The 24513-nt window shown below is 50.9% G+C and overlaps 1 protein-coding gene across 1 annotated transcript; it reads left to right on the forward strand.

Annotated features, from left to right (window-relative positions):
• The first annotated feature begins 1860 nt into the window (after positions 1-1860).
• Positions 1861-21548, forward strand: LOC121445906 (mucin-3A-like). The gene is made up of 12 exons (XM_041648074.1): positions 1861-1867; positions 2290-10512; positions 12764-12958; positions 15031-15152; positions 15469-15527; positions 16396-16550; positions 17520-17588; positions 17784-17946; positions 19446-19607; positions 19743-19837; positions 20766-20842; positions 21040-21548. The coding sequence occupies exons 1-12, from the start codon at positions 1861-1863 to the stop codon at positions 21079-21081; spliced, it is 9369 nt and encodes a 3122-aa protein (XP_041504008.1). The 3' UTR covers positions 21082-21548.
• Positions 21549-24513: the final 2965 nt, after the last annotated feature.

Raw genomic sequence — 24513 nt, forward strand, 5'->3', positions numbered from 1 at the left:
TGAGTCTGGAACTTGCCAATTTGGTTGGATCAGCTGGCAAGCAAGCCCCAGGGATCTGGGCTGTGATGACAGGCACACCCCGCTGTGCTCAGTTCTTCCTGTTGATACTGGAGATTTAAACTCAAGTCCTCATGCACTTTTACCACCTAAGACAGCTCTCCAAGTTCCAAGAACATAAAACTTTGAACACAGAGTAAAAATGCTATAGACCAGCAGTGAATTGGGGCTGAGGGGTTGCGGGCAGGTTTGTCGCTGATACATAGACGACAGCACGTCCAGCACAGAGAGGTCTGTATTCACATCCAAGGATTCAGTGCAATTGCAAGATGCAGCACAGGAGTGAGTCGCCACAAATATTTCAGGGTTCTTACAGTTTGGGTTTTGAGTAGAGATTTGGTCTTTGCTTGTTTAGAACCACAACAGTCAATTTTGGGTGACCCATAAATTAAGACTATGTTCTAGGTGGGCTTTGGTGGTGAACAAGCTCCATGGTTAATTCCTGACTCACTGGTCCCAGGGGTTAACATTTTATGGAGCAGGAAGTAAGAGCTCAGATGTAGTGAAGCAGGGAGGACACAGAAGAGAAAGGAGGTCGGTGATTCAGGGAGACCAACAGCCCTGTCTCTCTTTCAGAGATTGCCGGAAGCAGAGGTGTGTGGGATGGAGGAGGATGCAGCCCCCAAGAAGACAGCCAGACGACTCAGTGCCAGAGGATGCTGGCCGACCGCGCAGGTATCTTAGTTTCCTTTCTGCTGCTGTGATAAACACCACAGCCAACAGCAACTTGGGGAGGAAATGATTTATTAGGCTTACACTTCCGGTCATCTGTCTGACTTACTTATAAAGAAAGAATTTAATATGTAGCTCTTGGGGCCAGATGGTTAGAATCTACGCCTGTCATCACAGGGGTCATGGCAGAGGCAGACAGACATGGCACTGGAGCAGTGGTTGAGAGGTCACATCTTGAGACATAGCCACATGGCAGAGAGACACTCTCTGGGATGGGTGTGTGTCTTTGGAAACCTCAAAGCCCACCCCCAGTGACACACCTCTGCCAACAAGGCCACACCTCTGGATTCTTCCCAAACAGTTCCACTGACTATGACCACCACTGAGAACAAGTCTTCAAACATGGGGGTGGGGCCCTCATTCTAACATAGTCACCTGGGGAAGCAACAGCAGCAATAGGGAGGCAGGGGGTCTGGAGGAGAGCGGCTCCATCAGATTCCTTATGCTAACCACGATCACACTCCTAAGGAACATTTTCTTTAATCACATCACTTGGAAGACCAAAGCAGATGGATTTCTGTGAGTTCCAGTCCAACCAGAGTTACTTAGTAAGACCCTGCCTCAATTTTTAAAAAAAAGGAAAAAAAGAAAAAAGGGTAAAAAGGGAATAAAGGGCCACACACTTGCCTACCACATACAACTTGATACAGGCATTTTCCCTATCAAAGTTCCTTCTCCCAAACAATTCTAACGTAACAACTTGACAAAAAATGAACCAGGAACACAGAAGTGGCAAGGCCAATGCATAAACATGGGGAAGGAGTCCCATGCTGCAAAACAGGGAATAACCGAGACGGGATCAAAAGAGATCTCAGCTTACGGACTGTGAATGCTGGGCCCATGCAGAGCAAAAGGACAGAGGAGGCAATGGAAAGAGAAACAGCCATGGAGGGAGGAAGGGACCAAGTGGAACTTGGATGGAGTGAGAGGGGAGAATATGGAGGTTTGCAGCCAGGAAAACAACCAAATATTAATCAATGGGACCCGAGAGAAAAAGACAGGACAACCTCAGCCAACGGGTCCTTAAATCTCAAGAAAAGGGTCAGGCACACAAAACAACAGCCCCGCAAAATGTCAAGTGAACAGGCAGGGGAAAAAAAGATAATAAAATGGGGAGAGGAAGTTAAAATAAACCACACTGCTGTGGAAAATGAGAATTCACATACTAAACGTAAGGACGTGACAATAATAGAAAAAAGGCCTCATTTTCACAAAGGGAGAAGTTCAGTGACGGAGACTGGGACAGCGGAGATGCAGGGATTAAAACACAAAACCAGACAGACACGAGAGGAACATACGATACCCGTGCAATAACGAGAAAAAAATAGTGACATGAAAGAAACTGACAGATGAAAACATTAAGAAAATAAGCTCACAAACAGAAAAACAGTGACACAGACAACTGTGCAGGTGAAACACACACATTAAATAGGAAAATTCATAGACATCTGCTCCTGTGGAGTAAAAACTGCACTAATGACTGTGGGATTCACATTGCAGAGACGAAACATCGGGTAAAAAGGAGCGGCACTGAGACCCCAATTCCTAATGTCACCTCCACTGCTGACGCCACCACCACTGAGAGCTCCACAACTCCTGACGTCACCACCAATAAGATTGCCAGAACTCCTGATGTCACGAGCACTGACATCACCACCACTCCTGATGTCACCAGCACTGAGACCACCACCACTGAGATCATCACCGCTACTGACGTCAGCAGCACTGAGATCACCACCACTCCTGATGTCACCAGCACTGACATCACCACCACTCCTGATGTCACCAACACTGACATCACCACCACTGAAATTAGCACCACAGCTGACGTCACCAACACAAAGACCACCACCACTCCTGACGTCACCAGCACTGAGATCACCACCACTTCTGACGTCACCAGCACTGAGATCACCACCACTCCTGACGTCACCAGCACTGAGATCACCACCACTTCTGACGTCACCAGCACTGAAACAACCAGCACTGACATCACTACCACTTCTGACGTCACCAGCACTGACATCACCACCACTGAGATTACCACCACTGATATCACTACAACTCCTGACATCACTACCACTCCTGAGATCACAACCACTGATATCATAACGACAGCTGACTTCACCACCACTGAGATCACAACCACTGCTGACGTCACCACCACTGAGATCACCACTCCTGACATCACTACCACTCCTGATGTCACCACAACTAAGATCACCACCAATCCTGATGTCACCACCACTGAGATCACAACCACTGCTGACGTCACCACTACACCTGTCATCACCACCACTGAGATCACAACCACTGCTGACGTCACCACCACTGAGATCACCACCACTGCTGACGTACCCACCACTGACATCACCACCACTGCTGACATCACTACCACTCCTGACATAACCACCACTGGGATCACCACCACTCCTGACGTCACCAGCACTGAGATCACAACCACTGCTGACCTCACCACCACTGAGATCACCACCACTGCTGACGTCACCACCAATGACATCACCACCACAGCTGGCGTCACCACCACTGACATCACCACCACTGCTGATGTCACCACCACTGAGATCACCACCACTGCTGACGTCACAACCACTGAGATCACCACCACTGCTGACGTCACCACCACTGAGATCACCACCACTGCTGACGTCACCACCACTGAGATCACCACTACTGCTGATGTCACCACCACTGAGATCACCACCACTGCTGACGTCACCACCACTGACTTCACCAACACTGCTGACGTCACCACCACTGCTGACGTCACCACCACTGAGGTCACTACAAGTCCTGAGATCACTACCACTGCTGACATCACCACCACTGAGATCACCACCACTGCTGATGTCACCACCACTGAGATCACCACCAATCCTGACGTCACCACCACTGAGATCACCACCACTGCTGACGTCACCACCACTGAGATCACCACCACTGCTGACGTCACCACCACTGAGATCACCACCACTGCTGATGTCACCACCACTGAGATCACCACCAATCCTGACGTCACAACCACTGAGATCACCACCACTGCTGACGTCACCACCACTGAGATCACCACCACTGCTGAAGTCACCACCACTGACATCACCACCACTGCTGACGTCACCACCACTGAGATCACCACCACTGCTGACGTCACCACCACTGCTGACGTCACCACCACTGACATCACCACCACTGCTGATGTCACCACCACTGAGATCACCACCACTCCTGAGATCACCACCAAGGCTGACGTCACCACCACTGACATCACCACCACTGCTGACGTCACCACCACTGACATCACCACCACTGACATCACCACCACTGCTGACGTCACCACCACTGAGATCACCACCACTGCTGACGTCACCACCACTGAGATCACCACCACTGCTGACGCCACCACCACTGACATCACCACCACTGCTGACGTCACCACCACTGACATCACCACCACTGCTGACGTCACCACCACTGAGATCACCACCACTGCTGACGTCACCACCAATCCTGACGTCACCACCACTGAGATCACCACCACTGCTGACGCCACCACCACTGACATCACCACCACTGCTGACGTCACCACCACTGACATCACCACCACTGCTGACGTCACCACCACTGAGATCACCACCACAGCTGACGTCACCACCACTGAGATCACCACCACAGCTGACATTACCACCACTGAGATCACCACCACTGCTGACGTCACCACCACTGACATCACCAACACTGCTGACGTCACCACCACTGAGGTCACTAAAAGTCCTGAGATCACTACCACTGCTGACATCACCACCACTGAGATCACTACCACTGCTGATGTCACCAACACTGAGATCACCACCAATCCTGACGTCACCACCACTGAGATCACCACCACTGCTGACGTCACAACCACTGAGATCACCACCACTGCTGACGTCACCACCACTGAGATCACCACCACTGCTGACGTCACCACCACTGAGATCACCACTACTGCTGATGTCACCACCACTGAGATCACCACCACTGCTGACGTCACCACCACTGACATCACCACCACTCCTGAGATCACCACCACTGCTGACGTCACCACCACTGACATCACCACCACTGCTGATGTCACCACCACTGAGATCACCACCACTCCTGAGATCACCACCACTGCTGACGTCACCACCACTGACATCACCACCACTGCTGACGTCACCACCACTGACATCACCACCACTGCTGACGTCACCACCACTGAGATCATCACCACTGCTGACGTCACCACCACTGAGATCAATACAACTCCTGAAATCATCACCACTGCTGACGTCACCACCACTGACATCACCACCACTGCTGACTCCACCACCACTGAGATCACTACAACTCCTGAGATCACCACCACTGCTGACGTCACCACCACTGAGATCACCACCAATCCTGACGTCACCACCACTGAGATCACCACCACTGCTGACGCCACCACCACTGAGATCACTACAAGTCCTGAGATCACCACCACTGCTGACGTCACCACCACTGAGATCACTACAACTCCTGAGATCACCACCACTGCTGACGTCACCACCACTGACATCACCACCACTGCTGACGTCACCACCACTGAGATCACCACCACTGCTGACGTCACCACCACTGAGATCACCACCACTGACATCACCACCACTGCTGACGTCACCACCACTGAGATCACCACCACTGCTGACGTCACCACCAATCCTGACGTCACCACCACTGAGATCACCACCACTGCTGACGCCACCACCACTGACATCACCACCACTGCTGACGTCACCACCACTGACATCACCACCACTGCTGACGTCACCACCACTGAGATCACCACCACTGCTGACGTCACCACCACTGAGATCACCACCACAGCTGACATCACCACCACTGAGATCACCACCACTGCTGACGTCACCACCACTGAGATCACCACCCCTGCTGACGTCACCACCACTGAGGTCACTAAAAGTCCTGAGATCACTACCACTGCTGACATCACCACCACTGAGATCACCACCACTGCTGATGTCACCACCACTGAGATCACCACCAATCCTGACGTCACCACCACCGAGATAACCACCACTGCTGATGTCACCACCACCGAGATCACCACCACTGCTGATGTCACCACCACCGACATCACCACCACTGCTGATGTAACCACCACCGACATCACCACCACTGCTGACGTCACCACCACTGAAATCACCACCACTGCTGACGTCACCACCACTGAGATCACCACCACTGCTGATGTCACCACCACTGAGATCACCACCAATCCTGACGTCACCACCACTGAAATCACCACCACTGCTGACGTCACCACCACTGAGATCACCACCACTGCTGATGTCACCACCACTGAGATCACCACCAATCCTGACGAAACCACCACTGAGATAACCACCACTGCTGACGTCACCACCACCGAGATCACCACCACTGCTGACGTCACCACCACCGACATCACCACCACTGCTGACGTCACCACCACTGACATCACCACCACTGCTGACGTCACCACCACTGACATCACCACCACTGCTGATATCACCACCACTGAAATCACCACCACTGCTGACGTCACCACCACTGAGATCACTACAACTCCTGAGATCACCACCACTGCTGACGTCACCACCACTGAGGTCACCACAAGTCCTGAGATCACTACCACTGCTGACATCACCACCACTGAGATCACCACCACTGCTGATGTCACCACCACTGAGATCACCACCAATCCTGACGTCACCACCACTGAGATCACCACCACTGCTGACGTCACCACCACCGAGATCACCACCACTGCTGATGTCACCACCACCGACATCACCACCACTGCTGATGTCACCACCACTGACATCACCACCACTGCTGACGTCACCACCACTGAGATAACCACCACTGCTGACGTCACCACCACCGAGATCACCACCACTGCTGACGTCACCACCGCCGACATCACCACCACTGCTGACGTCACCACCACTGAGATCACCACCACTGCTGACGTCACCACCACTGAGATCACCACCACTGCTGACGTCACCACCACTGAGATCACCACCAATCCTGACGTCACCACCACTGAGATCACCACCACTGCTGACGTCACCACCACTGAGATCACCACCACTGCTGATATCACCACCACTGAGATCACCACCACTGCTGACGTCACCACCACTGAAATCACCACCACTGCTGACGTCACCACCACTGAGATCAGTACAACTCCTGAGATCACCACCACTGCTGACATCACCACCACTGAGATCACCACCACTGCTGACGTCACCACCACTGAGATCACCACCAATCCTGACGTCACCACCACTGAGATCACCACCACTGCTGACGTCACCACCACTGAGATCACCACCACTGAGATCACCACCACTGAGATCACCACCACTGCTGACGTCACCACCACTGAAATCACCACCACTGCTGACGTCACCACCACTGAGATCAGTACAACTCCTGAGATCACCACCACTGCTGACATCACCACCACTGAGATCACCACCACTGCTGACGTCACCACCACTGAGATCACCACCACTGCTGACGTCACCACCACTGAGATCACCACCACTGCTGACGTCACCACCACTGAGATCACCACCACTGCTGACGTCACCACCACTGAGATCACCACCACTGCTGACGTCACCACCACCGAGATCACCACCACTGCTGATGTCACCACCACCGACATCACCACCACTGCTGATGTAACCACCACCGACATCACCACCACTGCTGACGTCACCACCACTGAAATCACCACCACTGCTGACGTCACCACCACTCAGTTCACCACCACTGCTGACGTCACCACCACTGACATCACCACCACTGCTGATATCACCACCACTGAAATCACCACCACTGCTGACGTCACCACCACTGAGATCACTACAACTCCTGAGATCACCACCACTGCTGACGTCACCACCACTGAGATCACCACCACAGCTGACATCACCACCACTGAGATCACCACCAGTGCTGACGTCACCACCACTGAGATCACCACCACTGCTGACGTCACCAGCACTGAGGTCACCACAAGTCCTGAGATCACTACCACTGCTGACATCACCACCACTGAGATCACCACCACTGCTGATGTCACCACCACTGAGATCACCACCAATCCTGACGTCACCACCACTGAGATCACCACCACTGCTGACGTCACCACCACCGAGATCACCACCACTGCTGACGTCACCACCACCGACATCTCCACCACTGCTGATGTCACCACCACTGACATCACCACCACTGCTGACGTCACCACCACTGAGATAACCACCACTGCTGACGTCACCACCACCGAGATCACCACCACTGCTGACGTCACCACCGCCGACATCACCACCACTGCTGACGTCACCACCACTGAGATCACCACCACTGCTGACGTCACCACCACTGAGATCACCACCACTGCTGACGTCACCACCACTGAGATCACCACCAATCCTGACGTCACCACCACTGAGATCACCACCACTGCTGACGTCACCACCACTGAGATCACCACCACTGCTGACGTCACCACCACTGAGATCACCACCACTGCTGATGTCACCACCACTGAGATCACCACCACTGAGATCACCACCACTGCTGACGTCACCACCACTGAAATCACCACCACTGCTGACGTCACCACCACTGAGATCAGTACAACTCCTGAGATCACCACCACTGCTGACATCACCACCACTGAGATCACCACCACTGCTGACGTCACCACCACTGAGATCACCACCACTGCTGACGTCACCACCACTGAGATCACCACCACTGCTGACGTCACCACCACTGAGATCACCACCACTGCTGACGTCACCACCACTGAGATCACCACCACTGCTGACGTCACCACCACCGAGATCACCACCACTGCTGATGTCACCACCACCGACATCACCACCACTGCTGATGTAACCACCACCGACATCACCACCACTGCTGACGTCACCACCACTGAAATCACCACCACTGCTGACGTCACCACCACTCAGTTCACCACCACTGCTGATGTCACCACCACTGAGATCACCACCAATCCTGACGTCACCACCACTGAAATCACCACCACTGCTGACGTCACCACCACTGAGATCACCACCACTGCTGATGTCACCACCACTGAGATCACCACCAATCCTGACGTCACCACCACTGAGATAACCACCACTGCTGACGTCACCACCACCGAGATCACCACCACTGCTGACGTCACCACCACCGACATCACCACCACTGCTGACGTCACCACCACCGACATCACCACCACTGCTGACGTCACCACCACTGACATCACCACCACTGCTGATATCACCACCACTGAAATCACCACCACTGCTGACGTCACCACCACTGAGATCACTACAACTCCTGAGATCACCACCACTGCTGACGTCACCACCACTGAGATCACCACCACAGCTGACATCACCACCACTGAGATCACCACCAGTGCTGACGTCACCACCACTGAGATCACCACCACTGCTGACGTCACCAGCACTGAGGTCACCACAAGTCCTGAGATCACTACCACTGCTGACATCACCACCACTGAGATCACCACCACTGCTGATGTCACCACCACTGAGATCACCACCAATCCTGACGTCACCACCACTGAGATCACCACCACTGCTGACGTCACCACCACCGAGATCACCACCACTGCTGACGTCACCACCACCGACATCTCCACCACTGCTGATGTCACCACCACTGACATCACCACCACTGCTGACGTCACCACCACTGAGATAACCACCACTGCTGACGTCACCACCACCGAGATCACCACCACTGCTGACGTCACCACCGCCGACATCACCACCACTGCTGACGTCACCACCACTGAGATCACCACCACTGCTGACGTCACCACCACTGAGATCACCACCACTGCTGACGTCACCACCACTGAGATCACCACCAATCCTGACGTCACCACCACTGAGATCACCACCACTGCTGACGTCACCACCACTGAGATCACCACCACTGCTGATATCACCACCACTGAGATCACCACCACTGCTGACGTCACCACCACTGAAATCACCACCACTGCTGACGTCACCACCACTGAAATCACCACCACTGCTGACGTCACCACCACTGAGATCAGTACAACTCCTGAGATCACCACCACTGCTGACATCACCACCACTGAGATCACCACCACTGCTGACGTCACCACCACTGAGATCACCACCAATCCTCACGTCACCACCACTGAGATCACCACCACTGCTGACGTCACCACCACTGAGATCACCACCACTGCTGACGTCACCACCACTGAAATCACCACCACTGCTGACGTCACCACCACTGAGATCAGTACAACTCCTGAGATCACCACCACTGCTGACATCACCACCACTGAGATCACCACCACTGCTGACGTCACCACCACTGAGATCACCACCACAGCTGACATCACTACCACTGAGATCACCACCACTGCTGACGTCACCACCACTGAGATCACCACCACTACTGTGACCCCCACCACTACTGTGACCCCCACCACTACTGTGACCCCCACCACTACTGTGACCCCCACCACTACTGTTACCCCCACCACTACTACTAAACCTACTACCACCTCTGTTTTCACCACCACTATGGGTAAGATTTTTTTTTCTTCTCTCCTCTCTTTTTTTATCTTTTTTTAGTTTTTGCTTTGCATTTTTTCAATGTTTTTCTCCACATTTTTCATACTTCTCTCCCCATCTTCTTCTCTGTAACTTCTGTTCTCTTTTGTTCTTTTTCTCTTATCTCTCACCCTTTCTGTTTCCTGTATTTCAATTCTGCCCCTGCATATGTCATTTTGTATATCTTTTTTTATGAACCTCACACTTCTCTCTTTTTTTCCATTTCTATTTTCTCCTTTTATTTTGGCACAGTTCTGGTGTTTTGTTATTACTTTTACAATTTTTATCTCTTCTGTCGTAGATTGTTAATTTTTTTCTTCGCTTCTTCCTGCTTCTATTGTAGTATCCTTCATGTGCTACAGCAGGGCACAGTTTTCCCATTCATCTTCAGACACACTTACACATACATAGACACTCACATACCCTCACACACATTCACACCTTTGCACACTCATATTCACACACATACTCTCAAATACTCACACACACATGCATATAGACAGACACTCACACACATCCACAGATACTCACAGAAACTATACACACTCACACACATATAACACAGGCATGCTTGCTTCAATCTTTGAATGTTATTTTTTATCTTTTTCTTGTTTCTCTATTTGTCTCTCTGGGTCATCCCCTTTGTAAAAACGTTCAATGATGTCATTAAATCTGTGTCTTTTTTTTCCCTCCCCAATATTTGGTCATTGATACTTCAGTATTTAGGGTCAGTTGTTTTCTTTGTTTTTCAAGATCTGTTTGCCACTGACAATCACATGTTTTATTTGCTTTCTTATCAATAGTTTGACTTGATTCTATCCCTTCTCATCCTGCAGTAGTGGGTCTCCCTCTCTTCCTTGTGTTGTGTCTCTCTGATTTTGATGTGATGTGCTCCCTTGCACTGTCTCTCCTTGCTCTCTAATCTTGTTCTATTATAATCTATTGTCATTTGTACTTTGTGTGAAGTGTGCAGTTTACAGTGTAAGGTATTCTTTCCAGTCGCCCTCCTACACTGACAAAGGGCCTCCTACGTATTCAATAATTTACTAAATAAATGCTCAAATACATGAACTAACGTTGAAAATCGTGGCTGGAGCCTGTAATCGTCCACTCAGCAATCCAAAGCCAGAAAAGTGATAATTTGAGGACAGCCAGGGTTACATAGTACAGCCCAGCCTAGTTCTGACAATATATTATAGAGAGAGAGAGACAGACAGAGAGAGAGAGAGACTAAAACTGAGTGAATCAATGGTTTGGGGAGATGGCTTAGTCAGTGAAGCGCCAGCTATGGAAGGAGACGGACCTGAGCTCAGATCTCCAGAACCCATGTTCTGAGGAGACTAGTCTAAGGCAGACACAGGAGGATCCCCGAGGCTCACTGGCCAGCAAGGCTAGTGAAATCAGGCAGCTCCAGGGTCAGTGAGTCATGACCTAAACATAAATGGTAGAGAGCAGTTGAGAAAGACACGCGGCACAACATCCAGACTACACACACACACACACACACACACACACACACACATTGCATTTAATAAATACATAAGACAATGAGAATTTAAACTATTTGAAGTTGAGCTGCACAGATCCCAAGGAGTTAGGAGTAGCTGCCACCTGTCCTACCATGTCTCTCTGTTGAGCTCTCTGTCTCTGACTAGCAGAAGTTATAAACAGTCAAAACAGCCCAACACAGCACCCCAGACTTCCTGGGCATGGAGGGGCAAGTTGATGCCTATTTATCTTTGGTGGACTCAGCACTGGTCAGCCGCCCCGGATTCACCCCGTCTCTGTCTCTGTTTCCGATATAATGCCATTCCTTCCCGTTTGCTTTCTCTTCCATGCCTGTGAGACGACCTGATGGGAGCTGGACTCAGGGTCAGATCAAGCTCTCTGGGTGCTTGGATAGGATTCTGTCTACATTGCTTCTGTCTGCGAAGCGAGGGCGATGCTGACGGTCTTGTCCGAATGTCCAATTTCACAGGGTCACTGGGTGTAAACCAGACATGGTGGTACATTCCTGGCCTCTAATCCCAGGACTCGGGAGGCTGAAGCCTGTTCAAAGCCAGCCTGTGCTATATAGTGAGAAACCATCTCGGAAAATTAGGGAGGCAGGGAAAAAGAAGACGATGAAAAAGGAGAGAAGGAGTGAGGGGCAGCAGCGTCTGGAACACGTCAAGTTATGGCATGCTACCCCAATGTGTACTAGATCTTGGCTTTGTCTTTTGCAGTGGACTGCTTGAATGGAGGATCCTGGACAGGGAAGGTCTGCCTTTGCCCCAATGGCTTCTCGGGGGATCGCTGTCAGGATCCTGTTCCGATTGTCATCTGTCAGAATGGAGGGGTATGGGACGGCCTCAAATGTCAGTGCACCAGCCTCTTCTACGGACCCCGTTGTGAGGAGGTAGTGGAGAGCATCGAGATAGGTGAGTGAAAATTCAGTCACATGACAGATGTAGACAGGGATCTCCCTCCCCAGTGCCCAGCATAGAAATCTCCCGCCAGCACCTGTCCTTGCCCTACCTCTCATGGCCCATATCTTTTTAAAGAGTTATTTATGTGTGTGAGCACATGTGGTGTGTGTGTGTGCACGTATGCATGTGCCGCATGTGTGGGCACCAACAGAGGGCAGAAGAAGGAGTCGGACCGCCTAGAACTTGAGTTACAGGAATTATGACTGCCTGGCTGGGCTGCCGGGAACAGAACTCCAGTCTCCCACAAAAGCGATACACACTGTTGATCTCAGAACCATCACTCTGGTCACCCCATATTTTACATTTACATGGTGACAAAAAGTGTTAAAAAAAAATCTAAATAAAAAAAAGAAAACAAAACAAATGCAGGCAAGATGGCTCTTGCCACCAGCCTGAAGACAAGAGTTCAAGTCCAGGAACCTACATGGTGGAAGGAGAAAACTGGCTCCCACAAGCTGTCCTCTGACCTCCACGCATTCACCCCCTCCACATACAAATAAAAACTAAATATAACATAAACAGAATGAATCAAGGCCTGGTAAAGTACTTGTCACAGGAGCAGGAAGAACTGTTTGGTGCCCGGCACCCAATTAAAAAGCTGGGTGTGGCAGTGCACACCCATAATCCCAAATGGGGGAGGGCAGAGAGCAGTGGGGCCCCTGGAACTCACCGGCCAGCCAGCATACCCAAACTGGTGAGTTCCCGGTCCCACGAGAGACCCTGTCTCAAAAAATAAGGTGGAAATCGACAAAGAGAGACACTCGACATTGACTTCTGACCTCCATTGTGCAGGTGCACATGGCTCTCACATCTCCACAGGCACACACACACACACAAACACACACACACACACACACACCACACGCGGTACACATATAAGAATAAATACATGGGGCCTGGAGAGATGCCTCCGTGGTTATGAGCACTGGCTGCTCTTGCAAAGGACCCAGGTTCAGTTCCCAGCACCCACACGGCAGCCCACAGTCATCTGTAACTCCAGTTCCAGGGGATCTGATGCCCCCTTCTGACCTGCAGGCACACATGCAGACAGAACACTGTATACATAATAAATAAATAAATCTTTGAAAAACCCAAGCTATTAACTCACCATGGTTGCAGAGGGGTGGCCCCCCTATTTACCGTGTTGGAGTCATAGTGTCTTACTCTGGACTGGAGGGCAGCTTGGTTGGTAAAATGCTTGCCTTGACAGGCTTGAGGGCCTGAGTTCAATCCCTAAGACCTGTGTAGAAAAAAGAGGGGGTGTGGTTGTGCATGCTTGTAACCCCAGTTGTGGGGGAGGCAGAGCCGAGCAGACCCCGGGGCTAGCTGACCAGCTCATCCATTTCCCATCCACTGAGAGACCCTATCCCCCAAAACAAAGACAGTGGCGGCATGGCGGCAGCTGATGCCGTCCTCTGGCCTCAACGCGCAGCTGCAGGTGCACAGTCGCCCACAGCCAGAATTTGCTTGACTTTCCCACGCTGGAAGAGCAATAGCTGCTCTGTGGAAATCCTACTTCAGATCTTGAACATGGGTCTTCTCCTGGGCTGGTGGCGTGTGAAACTACCCTCTTTCTCCCACAGGCAGACACATGGACACACAGAAAAACCATCAGACTAGGTGTGATGAATAAAGAAAAGAAAAGGGAAAAAATGATCACCTGACCTTTCACAGCTGGCTGTGTGGTTGAACAGGAGTGGGCTGTAGGTTAGGTGGATCAAATGTTGTGTGTGTTGTGTTGTGTTGTGTGTGTGTTTGTGTGTTGTGTTGCTGGTGGCAAAACCCAAGCTTTGATCTTACTAAGCAAGTATCCTACCACTGAGTTACATCCCAGATGACTGCCCAGGTTAAATACAACTTTCATTTATGAAATGTACAATATACAATCGATTTTTCTACCATCCATAAGCCCTAAGGAATACAGTATGCCCCTCCTCCCTGCGTCCAGACTGGGACTTCCGGGGATCGGGATTTCTTTGGTAAGGGTCCCTCTCAGTGGTCGGTGCTTCTGTCTGTCCTCTTAGAGCCCACAGTCTCTGCCACCGTGGAAGTGACTGTCAGAGTGACCAGCCAAAACTTCAGCGAAGAGCTAAATGACCGAGAATCCGATGAATTCAAGAAGTTCAATGAGACATTCTCAGAACAGGTAACCCCAGGAGACCACACAGCCCCATCCCACCCCCCACCACCACCCAGAGGAATCTGGAGGGAGGGGTTAAGATGGCAACTGAGTTGTTAAATGTGTGTGCTTCTCAGCTAGCCAGGGCAGGTAGGGGATGGGAAGCAAGACTTGCCTGGGAGCTGCAAGAAGGTACCGGAACAAGCCTGGTCTCTGGCGAGGGACTCTCTATTTGATCTCCCGGTTGCTAGCAGTTGGGATGAGGACTGGGGAGTACTGCTATCCCACAGAAAGTCCCCAAGATGGGACTTCCAGGATGACACATTGGCCCCTTGCCTTTCAGATGGCGAAGATTTATGCTGGAATTCCTGAGTATGACGGGGTTATCATCAAAGGGCTGAAGTGAGTACCCGGGTCTAGCAAAAAGAAGGTCTTTTGTGTAGAAACAACAGTCATGATTACAGAGACCAATTGGGGGGCTACCTGTGTTAGCCCACAGTGGGTGCTGCACGGGAATGCCAGCAGTTGTGGCTCGAACAACAGAAATCTCTACTACGCCCACTGCTCTGGTGGCGGGAAGTCTGAGATCAAGGGTGGTGTCTTTTCCCTGGGTCCTTGGTGACTTTTTCTGGGTGCAAGTCTCAGCTATCTCTCCACCACTCATACATATTTTGTGTGTGTGTGTGTGTGTGTGTGTGTGTGTGTGTGTATGCTCAGAGACATACACGTGCCTCCATCTGTGTGTGTGTGTGTATAGGTACATGTGTGTGAATAGATGTGGAAGCCAGAGGCCCACATCGGGTGTCTCCCCCAATCTCTCTCTCCACCCTATTTTTAGTAACCAGGTCTCTCATTTAGCCAGGGGCTCATCAATTCAGTGAGACTCACAGGAGATCAAGCAATCCACCAGCCTCTGCTCTCCCTGGTGCCGGGGTTACAGATGTATGTCATGACAGCCAACTTTTACCTGAGCGCCTGAATTCTGTGTTTGTCCATCAGAGACTTCATTAACTAACTGAGCTATCTCTCCAGTGCTCCCTAATACATGTATGTGTATGTGTGTCTGTCTGTCTGTTTCTCTCAGTGTGTCTGTCTCTCTCATCTCGCTCTCTCCCTCTGTCTCTGTCTTTCCTGATAAAATCTTTCTCTGTACTTAAATCTTCTTGCCTGGGATTCCTCCCAGGAGTATAGAGGAGGCAAAGGATGTCAAAGGTGAGTAGCAGGGATGACCATAGGAGGATGCTCAAGGGTACCACCCCTATCTCCCCAGGAACGGCAGTATCATTGTGGATTATGATGTCATCTTGAAGACCCAGTACACCCCAAAATATGAAGACGTGTTACAGAACATCAAAAGTAATGTGCAGGAAACAATCATAAATGCAACCCAGGTTCAAGTAAGCGGTGCTGATAATAACTGTACAGGTAAGGCCCTCCTGGAGGGAAGGGCTCTCAGAGGGTGACTCCTTAATTCCCCTGACTTTTGACCCTGGGGCAGGTGAGGTTTAGGAAAGGAAGGCAAGTGGAGGTTGTGGGTCACTGGGATCTGTGTCCAGCTTGTCACTCCCGTCACACTGGGAGAAAGCCTTGGGTGGGAGGGCACGGAGCAGTGCAGAGATGGAGAATTCCTGCAGAGCATCAACAGCAAGGGGATTTGGGACGGATGGGGCAACACGTGACTGGCTGTACAGTGAGCTGTGTGGGGGATCCTGGCAGAGGGGCTGTGGACCCTCTGAGACCCTCTGAGCCACAGGACCCTGTGAGTGGGGCCCATCAGACAGCTGAAAGCCTGACAACCCCCAACCCCACCCCAACCCCTGCGATTTCCAGCTTCCATGCCCACTAGTTAAAGGGCTGTTGTCAAAACTATCAGAAACAAGGCCAAAGCGGAAGGATGTTTTCGGTTCCCTGACTTGTGGGGATACAGCCTCCCCTGGATGGGCAGGCAGCACTATGGAAGCAGATCAGACACCTGCTGTCTGCTGTTCCTCATGAAGTCCTGGCCTGGCCTATGTGGTAGCATATGTCTTTAAACACAGCCTTGGGGCCTCAGGCAGGCAGACCTCTGTGAGTTGGAGGGCAACCCAGTCACATATTGAATTCCAGGGCAGCCAGGGTTATCCACAGAGTGAGACCCTGTCAAAAAAAAAAAAAAAAAAAAAAAAAAGCCCTCAAGGCAGAAGGCTCCGGTGAAAGCGGAGTAGTCTACAGCCTTCTAGCCTGGCTCCTACTTTGACCCAGGGAAGCCCCGTGCCTGAAAGTTTCCACAACCTCCCCAGACAGTGTCCAAACACAGGAGCCTAAGGAGAACACTTCACAGTGCACTGTCTCGCTCCTTCCCCTCTCCCACACAGGAGCCTCTGTGATAATGGGCGGTATGTGTTTCCTCCACAGCATTTTTACTGTGTTTCAATGCAGAAGACACCCAAGTGCAAAACATTTCAGGCATCATCACTCCTGAAGGTAAGTAATGTGAGCTGTTCTGGAAAAGGCTCGGGAAGATAGAGAAGCCTGTCAGGGAGGAGGGAGGCAGGGAGGAGCTGGGCAGGGAGGAGCAGGGCAGGGAGGAGCAGGGCAGGGAGGAGCGGGGCAGGGAGGAGCCTGGCAGGGAGGAGCTGGGCCTCTTGATTCTTAGCTGTTTTTCCACGTCCCCCTCAGAGAAATGCCGACAGCAGGCTGGGGAAGAGTATGAACAGTATGTCTTCACGGAACAAAAGGACGAAAAGTGGCACTGTATCACGGCCTGCTCAACAGGGTACAAATCCTCCCTGGACTGCCACTATGGCAAGTGCCAGCTGCAGCGGAGTGGCCCCCAGTGTCTGTGAGTACCGCACTTTGCCCGTGGGGAGGCTCCTCTCCTGGAGGCCAAGGTCATGAGATTATTATATATAACATGCTGCACCTCTTGAGAGTATACGGTTGTGAAAGAATCAGGTTGCAGGGTTAAAGGGACATGCATGGCCAAGTCCAGAGTCGACAAAAGTGGGTCAGGAGAAACTTCAAGACAGAATGAGCAGTGGACGCTCAAGCTTCAGGGTCCCAGTCTAGCAGAGAACACAGGGCTTCCTTTCCAGAGAAAGAACGTGCACCCCACATCCCGAGAGGTGTCTCAGTGGGTTAAAGGGCTTGCCGCTAAGCCTAATGAGTTGAACCAACATTTGCAAGTTGCTCTCTGACCTCCACAGTACACACAGTACACACACACACACACACATACACACAAACACACACAGAGTGAATAAATGTAATTTTATAATTTTTAAAAATGTCTCCTGCCGGGCGGTGGTGGTGCACACCTTTAATCCCAGCACTGGGAGTTCGAGGCCAGCCTGGTCTACAGAGCTAGCTCTAGGACAGGCTCCAAAGCCACAGAGTAACCCTGTCTTGGAAAAAAAAAAGTCTCCTGCTATTGAAATAGATAAAGAAGGCTGTATGTGTCTCCATGGGACAGGAAGCCGGTACAGCCTACTCACAGCATAGGAAAAAAAAGAAGGGCATTGCAAACTGAACCCTGAGTGAGGTGGCGCATGTCTGTGATACCAGCACTTGGGAGGCAGAAGTTCCAGGAAGATCATGAGTTCAAAGTCAGTCTGGCTACCCTGAGAGGCTCTGTCTCAAAGCGGGGGACTAGGAAGGGTTAGGAAGATGGCTCGGTTGGTAAAGTGCTTGCCACACAAGCATGAGGACCTGAGTTCGGATCCCCAGCACCAGTGTAAAAGCCAGGTATAGGCTAGAGAGATGTCTTGGAAGTCATGGGCGCTTGCTGTTCTCGAAGAGGACTTGGCTCCCACCTGGTGGCTCACAACTGTTAACTCCAATTCTGGGGAATAAGATGCCCTCTTCTGGTTTCTGTGGGTACTGCATGCACGAAGTACACAAGCTACAAACCAGTCCATTAACTACGGTGGCAATAAAACGCCATGACCAAAAGCAATTATGGGGGAGCATTTATTTTGGTTTATTGTTTGGTGGGGGGGGATCTCGAATGGTGAGAGACCATAATCCCTCAAAGCCAACTTTGAGACGTACTTTCTCTAGCGAGGCTCCACTTCTTAAAAGTCCCATACCCTCCCCAAACAGCACCACCAAATGCCGGCCAAATGTTCCAACACTGTGGGGGCCACTTTTCACTCAACCACTACAACCACGTAAAGACCTGGCCTCCAAAAACCAGGTAGGCAGGGCCCGAGGCTGGCCTCTGCCCCCACAGGCGCCAAGGTTCATCTCCTCAGAGCTCTCTTCAAACGTGCACCTCCCCTTGGGAACCCACGAGGCCAGAGCATGACTGACTCTTTCCTCTCTGCCCTCCTCCCACATCAGCTGCCTGACCACAGACACTCACTGGTACAGCGGAGAGACTTGCGACTGGGGCATCCAGAAAAGCCTGGTCTATGGGCTCGTGGGAGCCGGGGTGGCTGTGCTGGTTGTGGTCCTCGTTATCCTGGCCGTGTTCTCCTTCCGCTACAGAAGAGAGGCGCAAAGGTAAGCGGCTGGCCCCCCCTTCCTTCGCCATCCAAATCCTCTTCTCCATGTTCTCTCTCCGGATGTGGCTCATCCCGGGCCCGTTGTCTCTACTCTGTAAGCTTAACTGGGTCCCCTGGTGTTTTCCACCAACAGGGAACGTTCCAGAGTGACTCAGATGCAAAAGTGGAATGAAGAGGAAGGCAGAACTCCTGGCACCTTCAACAACATGGGTTTTGACCACAACGAAGGTACTGGCAATCTCTGCGGAGCTCAGACTCAGATAGGGTGGGAGACATAGGAGCCCCGAGAAAGGTACCCGGATCATTTGCCATCCCTGAACACTTGGTGCCGCCTTCAAAAGCTCACCTAGAGCCTGGGTGAGATACAACATGGGTATTGTAGCAACACCCTAGGGGAAGCACGGAGCCAGTCGATGGTATACATTTCTCTGGAACATACATGCCTATGGGGATATAGAGGAGAGACCAGGGGCAAATATGCCCATCACCAAGAGACTTACAACTCAGCAAAGAGGTTAGCAGTGTAGTTTGTTAAACGCAAACATTATAATTTCCAGAAACGGGACTGGGGATGTGAGTCAGTGAGTGGAGGGCTTGCTTAGGGTGTAGGAAGTCCTAGTTTTGATTTCCGGTACCACATAAATCACATGTGGCGGTGCGCCTGCGTTACCCCAGCACAGAAGAGGGTCATCCCTCACTACATTGTGAAGTTGAGGCCAGCCCGAGACACGTGAGACCCTGTCTCAGAAAGCAAACAATGACGGGCCTGGTAGTGGAGACCTTTAATTCTGGCATTCGGGAGGCAGAAGGAAGTGGACCTGTGAATCAAAGCCAGTCTTGTCTACATCATTCTTGAGACACACTCTCTCCCTATATTCCATAGTACCCTCAAACTTGTCATCCTCCTGCCTCTGCCTCTTTAGTCCTGTTATTACAGGCACGGACCCCCCCCCCCACACACACACACCCGACTGTAGCTTTAAAATGATTACTTCAGGGAGGTATTGGGGAGCAACTGATTCAAGCAGTCTACCGCACTCCCATTGGCTTTTGTTTCCTGGGTATGGGACGAACACCCTCCCAATCATTGGGGCTCAAGGAACTGATGATTGTTTGTCTTTGTGACCCCGTTTCTTTGGGGTTCTTCCTCCCTTAGAACGAGAAGACTACATCAACTTGGGCTCTGTGTACAGCAACTTTGATGCCTTGCGTAATATAAACCCTGACGAAAAGGTAAGAATGACCCGGATGAACCACCCACCTCCGGTGCCCTAAGCCCTCCGTCGTCCCTTCTACCTGGTAGGACCCCAACCCCTAACCCTGATTTTGGGTCTGAATAGTTGCAGGGTTGTGGGCCCAAGTCTTAAGTGTTTCCAAAAACTAGATTTCTCCTGTGCTCGGCCCTCGCCCACTTCTGTTCCTCTTTTCAGATCCAGATCCAGAGGCCCCAGGTCGTCATGACGTCACTGTAAGCGGTTTCGCATGGAACCGTGGAGCTGAGGACTGAGGAGAGCCCCACTGGGTCAAGCATGTTGGAACACGTCCTCCACTGAGAATTCCCCACGGGGATTTGTTGGGAAATAGACCCTGTAGTAGAAAGAGTGAACACCGGAGAGACCGCAGTGCTGGAAGCTCCAACAGTGTGGAAACTACAGCGGAACTACAGCCGGCGTGTCATGACAGCAGGCGGTGCCTCCCAGAACGCCTAAGTCCGATTCAGCACCAAGGACAGTGCCCCGCGTGCCCTTTCCTGCAATGATTGCTTAGACACTGGACTGAATTTTACCATTTTCAAACACTCTTCTGAGAAAGATGGCATTCCATTTCCAGGGACAGCACTGTTTTTAATATAGACCATCTGTCTTTACAAGGTCATGCTTAGCTTTAAGTTTCTTTCTAAGATCGGGTAAAATTAAGGCTTTTTTGGTGAATTCTAATTTTTCCTATGTAAATAAAATTATATAATTTTTTAAGATTTATCTTGTTTTTAATTATTTGTATGTGTATCTGTATTGCGTGAACATGTGTGCAATTGCCAGTGATGGCCAGAAAAGGGCACCAGATCCTCTGGGCTGGAGAAACAGGCTATTGTGAGCCTGTATTTGGTACTGAGAAGTGAACACTTAACCATCACTCTAACCCCCATATTCATTTATAAATAACTAAAAGCAGCCAAAGCAAATTGGTTGCAAGTTTTACAGATTCTAGAACTTTCTCTACTTGCCACATTATACTGGTTCCTGAGCCACATTTCCTGGGCTCTCTGTTCTCCTCTTTCTTCCAGAATGTAATTCAATCCTAAGTCCCAAGAGAGGGAATATCTTCACCCAAGAAAGATGCCACCCCGAGCCTCCCCCAGCTTCACTTGCTGATCTCTGGAGAATGCCATGACTCAGGACCACATTTGTTCACACACACAAGGCAGAAAGAGAATCAAGCTCTTTAGGGGCTGGAGAAATTTCTCAGTGGATAAAAACACTTTTGGGGCAAGCATAAAGACTTGAGTTCAAATCCCCAGAAGCCAAGTTAAAAGGCGGAAAACTGGCAAGATAGTTCAATGGGTAGAGGTGCTTTTTGTCATGCCAGACCTGATAGAAAGAGAATCAACTCCCACAAATTGCCCTCTGATCGTCACATATGTACCGTGACACATGTGTGCACACACATGCACACATATACATGCACAAAAGAAGCAATTAAAGGGCCAGGCAGTGGTGGCACACACCTTTAATCCCAGACTCAGGAGGCAGAGGCAGGCAGATCTCTGCGAGTTCAAGGCCAGCCTGGACTACAGAGTGAGTTCCTGGACAGCCAGGGCTACACAGAGAAACTCTGTCTTGAAAAAACAAACAAAAAAGTGATTAAAATGTACTAAATGTTTTAAAAGCTGTGCTTGCCAGGTGTGGTGGCTCACACCTTCAGTCCTAGCTCTCGGGAAAGAGAGGCAGGTGGATCTCTGTGAGTTCAAGACCAGCCTGGTGATCTATAGAGTAAGTTCCAGGCTAGTCAGAGTCACATGATGTGACCCTGTCTCAAAAATATAAAAATAAAATAAAAATAAAAAACTAAAGAGTTGTGCATGGTTATCCACATGGGTCTGTAACCCCAGCTGCCAGCCTCACTGCAGATCCAGGGACCCAGCCTAAGGAAATCAGAGTGACAGAGCAGGACACCTGACTTTCCCTCTGGTCTCCATGTGTGACCCACATGAGACACAGACACATACACACAGGCACACATGTACATGTGCACCAAGGAACACACATGCAAACACACAGAGGCATACATGCACAGGCACACATGCACACACAGAGACACACATGCATAGGCACGCATGCACACATGCACACGGAGGCACACAAACATAAGCACAGAGACACACAAGCACAGGCGCACAGGTACACACAGACACACATGCAAATGCATAGAGACAAACAAGCACAGGCACACATGCACACACAGAGACACATGTGCACAGGAACAGAGACACACACAGACACACAAGCACAGAGACACACAAGCATTGGCACATAGGCACACATAGACACACATGCACACGCATAGAGACAAACAAGCACAGGCACACATGCACACACACAGACACACATGCATAGGCACAGAGACACACATGCACAGACACATAGGTACACATAGGCACACAGACACACGCCCAGAGACACACAAGCATGGGCACATAGGCACACACAGACACACATGCACACTCATAGAGACAAACAAGCACAGGCACACATGCACACACACAGAGACACATGTGCGCAGGCACACATGGACACACAGACACGCATGCACACGCACAGAGACACACAAGTACGGACACACAGGCACACATACACATGCACAGAGACACAAGAGCACAGGCACACGGGCACACACAGAGACACAGGCACACGCACAGAGACACATGTGCACACACACTGTATATACACACAATAATAGTAAATTTAAGAAAATAACCAAGTCCCCGCTTTCCTCTAGAACAAAGTTCATGCTCTTTGCAGAGTCCCTGAGAGATGGGTGTCCTGGGCTCTATTTCCAGCCCCAGCTCTCTCATCAGCTCCGGGGGAAATCATGTGACCATTCGGACCCAGCCCAGATCATTCCTCAGGTCCACTTCACTCCTACAAGTCTGAACATTTTGGAGATGTCTTATTTTACATCTGTTTGTGTGTGCTCAGAGGGGCACACACAGCTGCACGCTACTGCACACGTGGGGAGGTCAGAGGGCAACTTGAGGGAGTTTGTTCTCGCCTTCCCCCGTGTGGGTCAGGGGCATTGGACTCAGGGCATGGGGCTCATCAGCAAGTGCCTTCATCTGCGAGACATCCTCGCTGGCCTGGCCTGTCGGGGGTCAGTTTTTAGGGTGTGCATGAGAGTCTAGTCACACGCGTGCCTCAGAGAACGTGAGGACAACCTCTGGCGTCCTCCGACTCCCTTTCCACAGGTTTGAAACAAGGTATCTTCTTGTTCCCTGCTGCCTGTGCCAGGCGAGCTGAGACACCAACACCAACGTCCAGGCATTCTCCCGCCTCGGCTCCTATCCCTCCACAGGAACACTGGGATTACGGGTGTGTGCTACCGGCCCATCTATACATAATTCTGTGTAATTTAGCTCAGGTCTTCACATTTGCACAGCAAGCATTTTGCCCTCAGATCCCTCCCTCCAAACCTTGGGAACGGTTTTGTTTTACTTTATTTATTTATTTAGTTTTAATTTCACGTGCATTGGTATTTTGCTGGCATGTATGTTTGTGCAAGGGTATCGGATCCCCTGGAACTGAAGTTACAGACAGCTGTGAGCGGTCGTGTGAGTGCTAGGCTATTGAACCCGGGTTCTCTGGAAGAGCTGCCAGGGCTCTTAACCGTGGAGCCATCTCTCCATCCCC

This window comes from Microtus oregoni, unplaced genomic scaffold (assembly GCF_018167655.1).
Source record: "Microtus oregoni isolate MIOR12 unplaced genomic scaffold, Mior012 000003F_ref0000135, whole genome shotgun sequence".
NCBI lineage: Eukaryota > Metazoa > Chordata > Mammalia > Rodentia > Cricetidae > Microtus > Microtus oregoni.

Coding starts and splice junctions, on each gene's coding strand:
- LOC121445906 (XM_041648074.1), top strand. Junction 10,513..12,763: donor TGTTTTCACCACCACTATGG/GTAAGATTTTTT, acceptor TGTCTTTTGCAG/TGGACTGCTTGAATGGAGGA. Junction 20,843..21,039: donor ATATAAACCCTGACGAAAAG/GTAAGAATGACC, acceptor TCCTCTTTTCAG/ATCCAGATCCAGAGGCCCCA.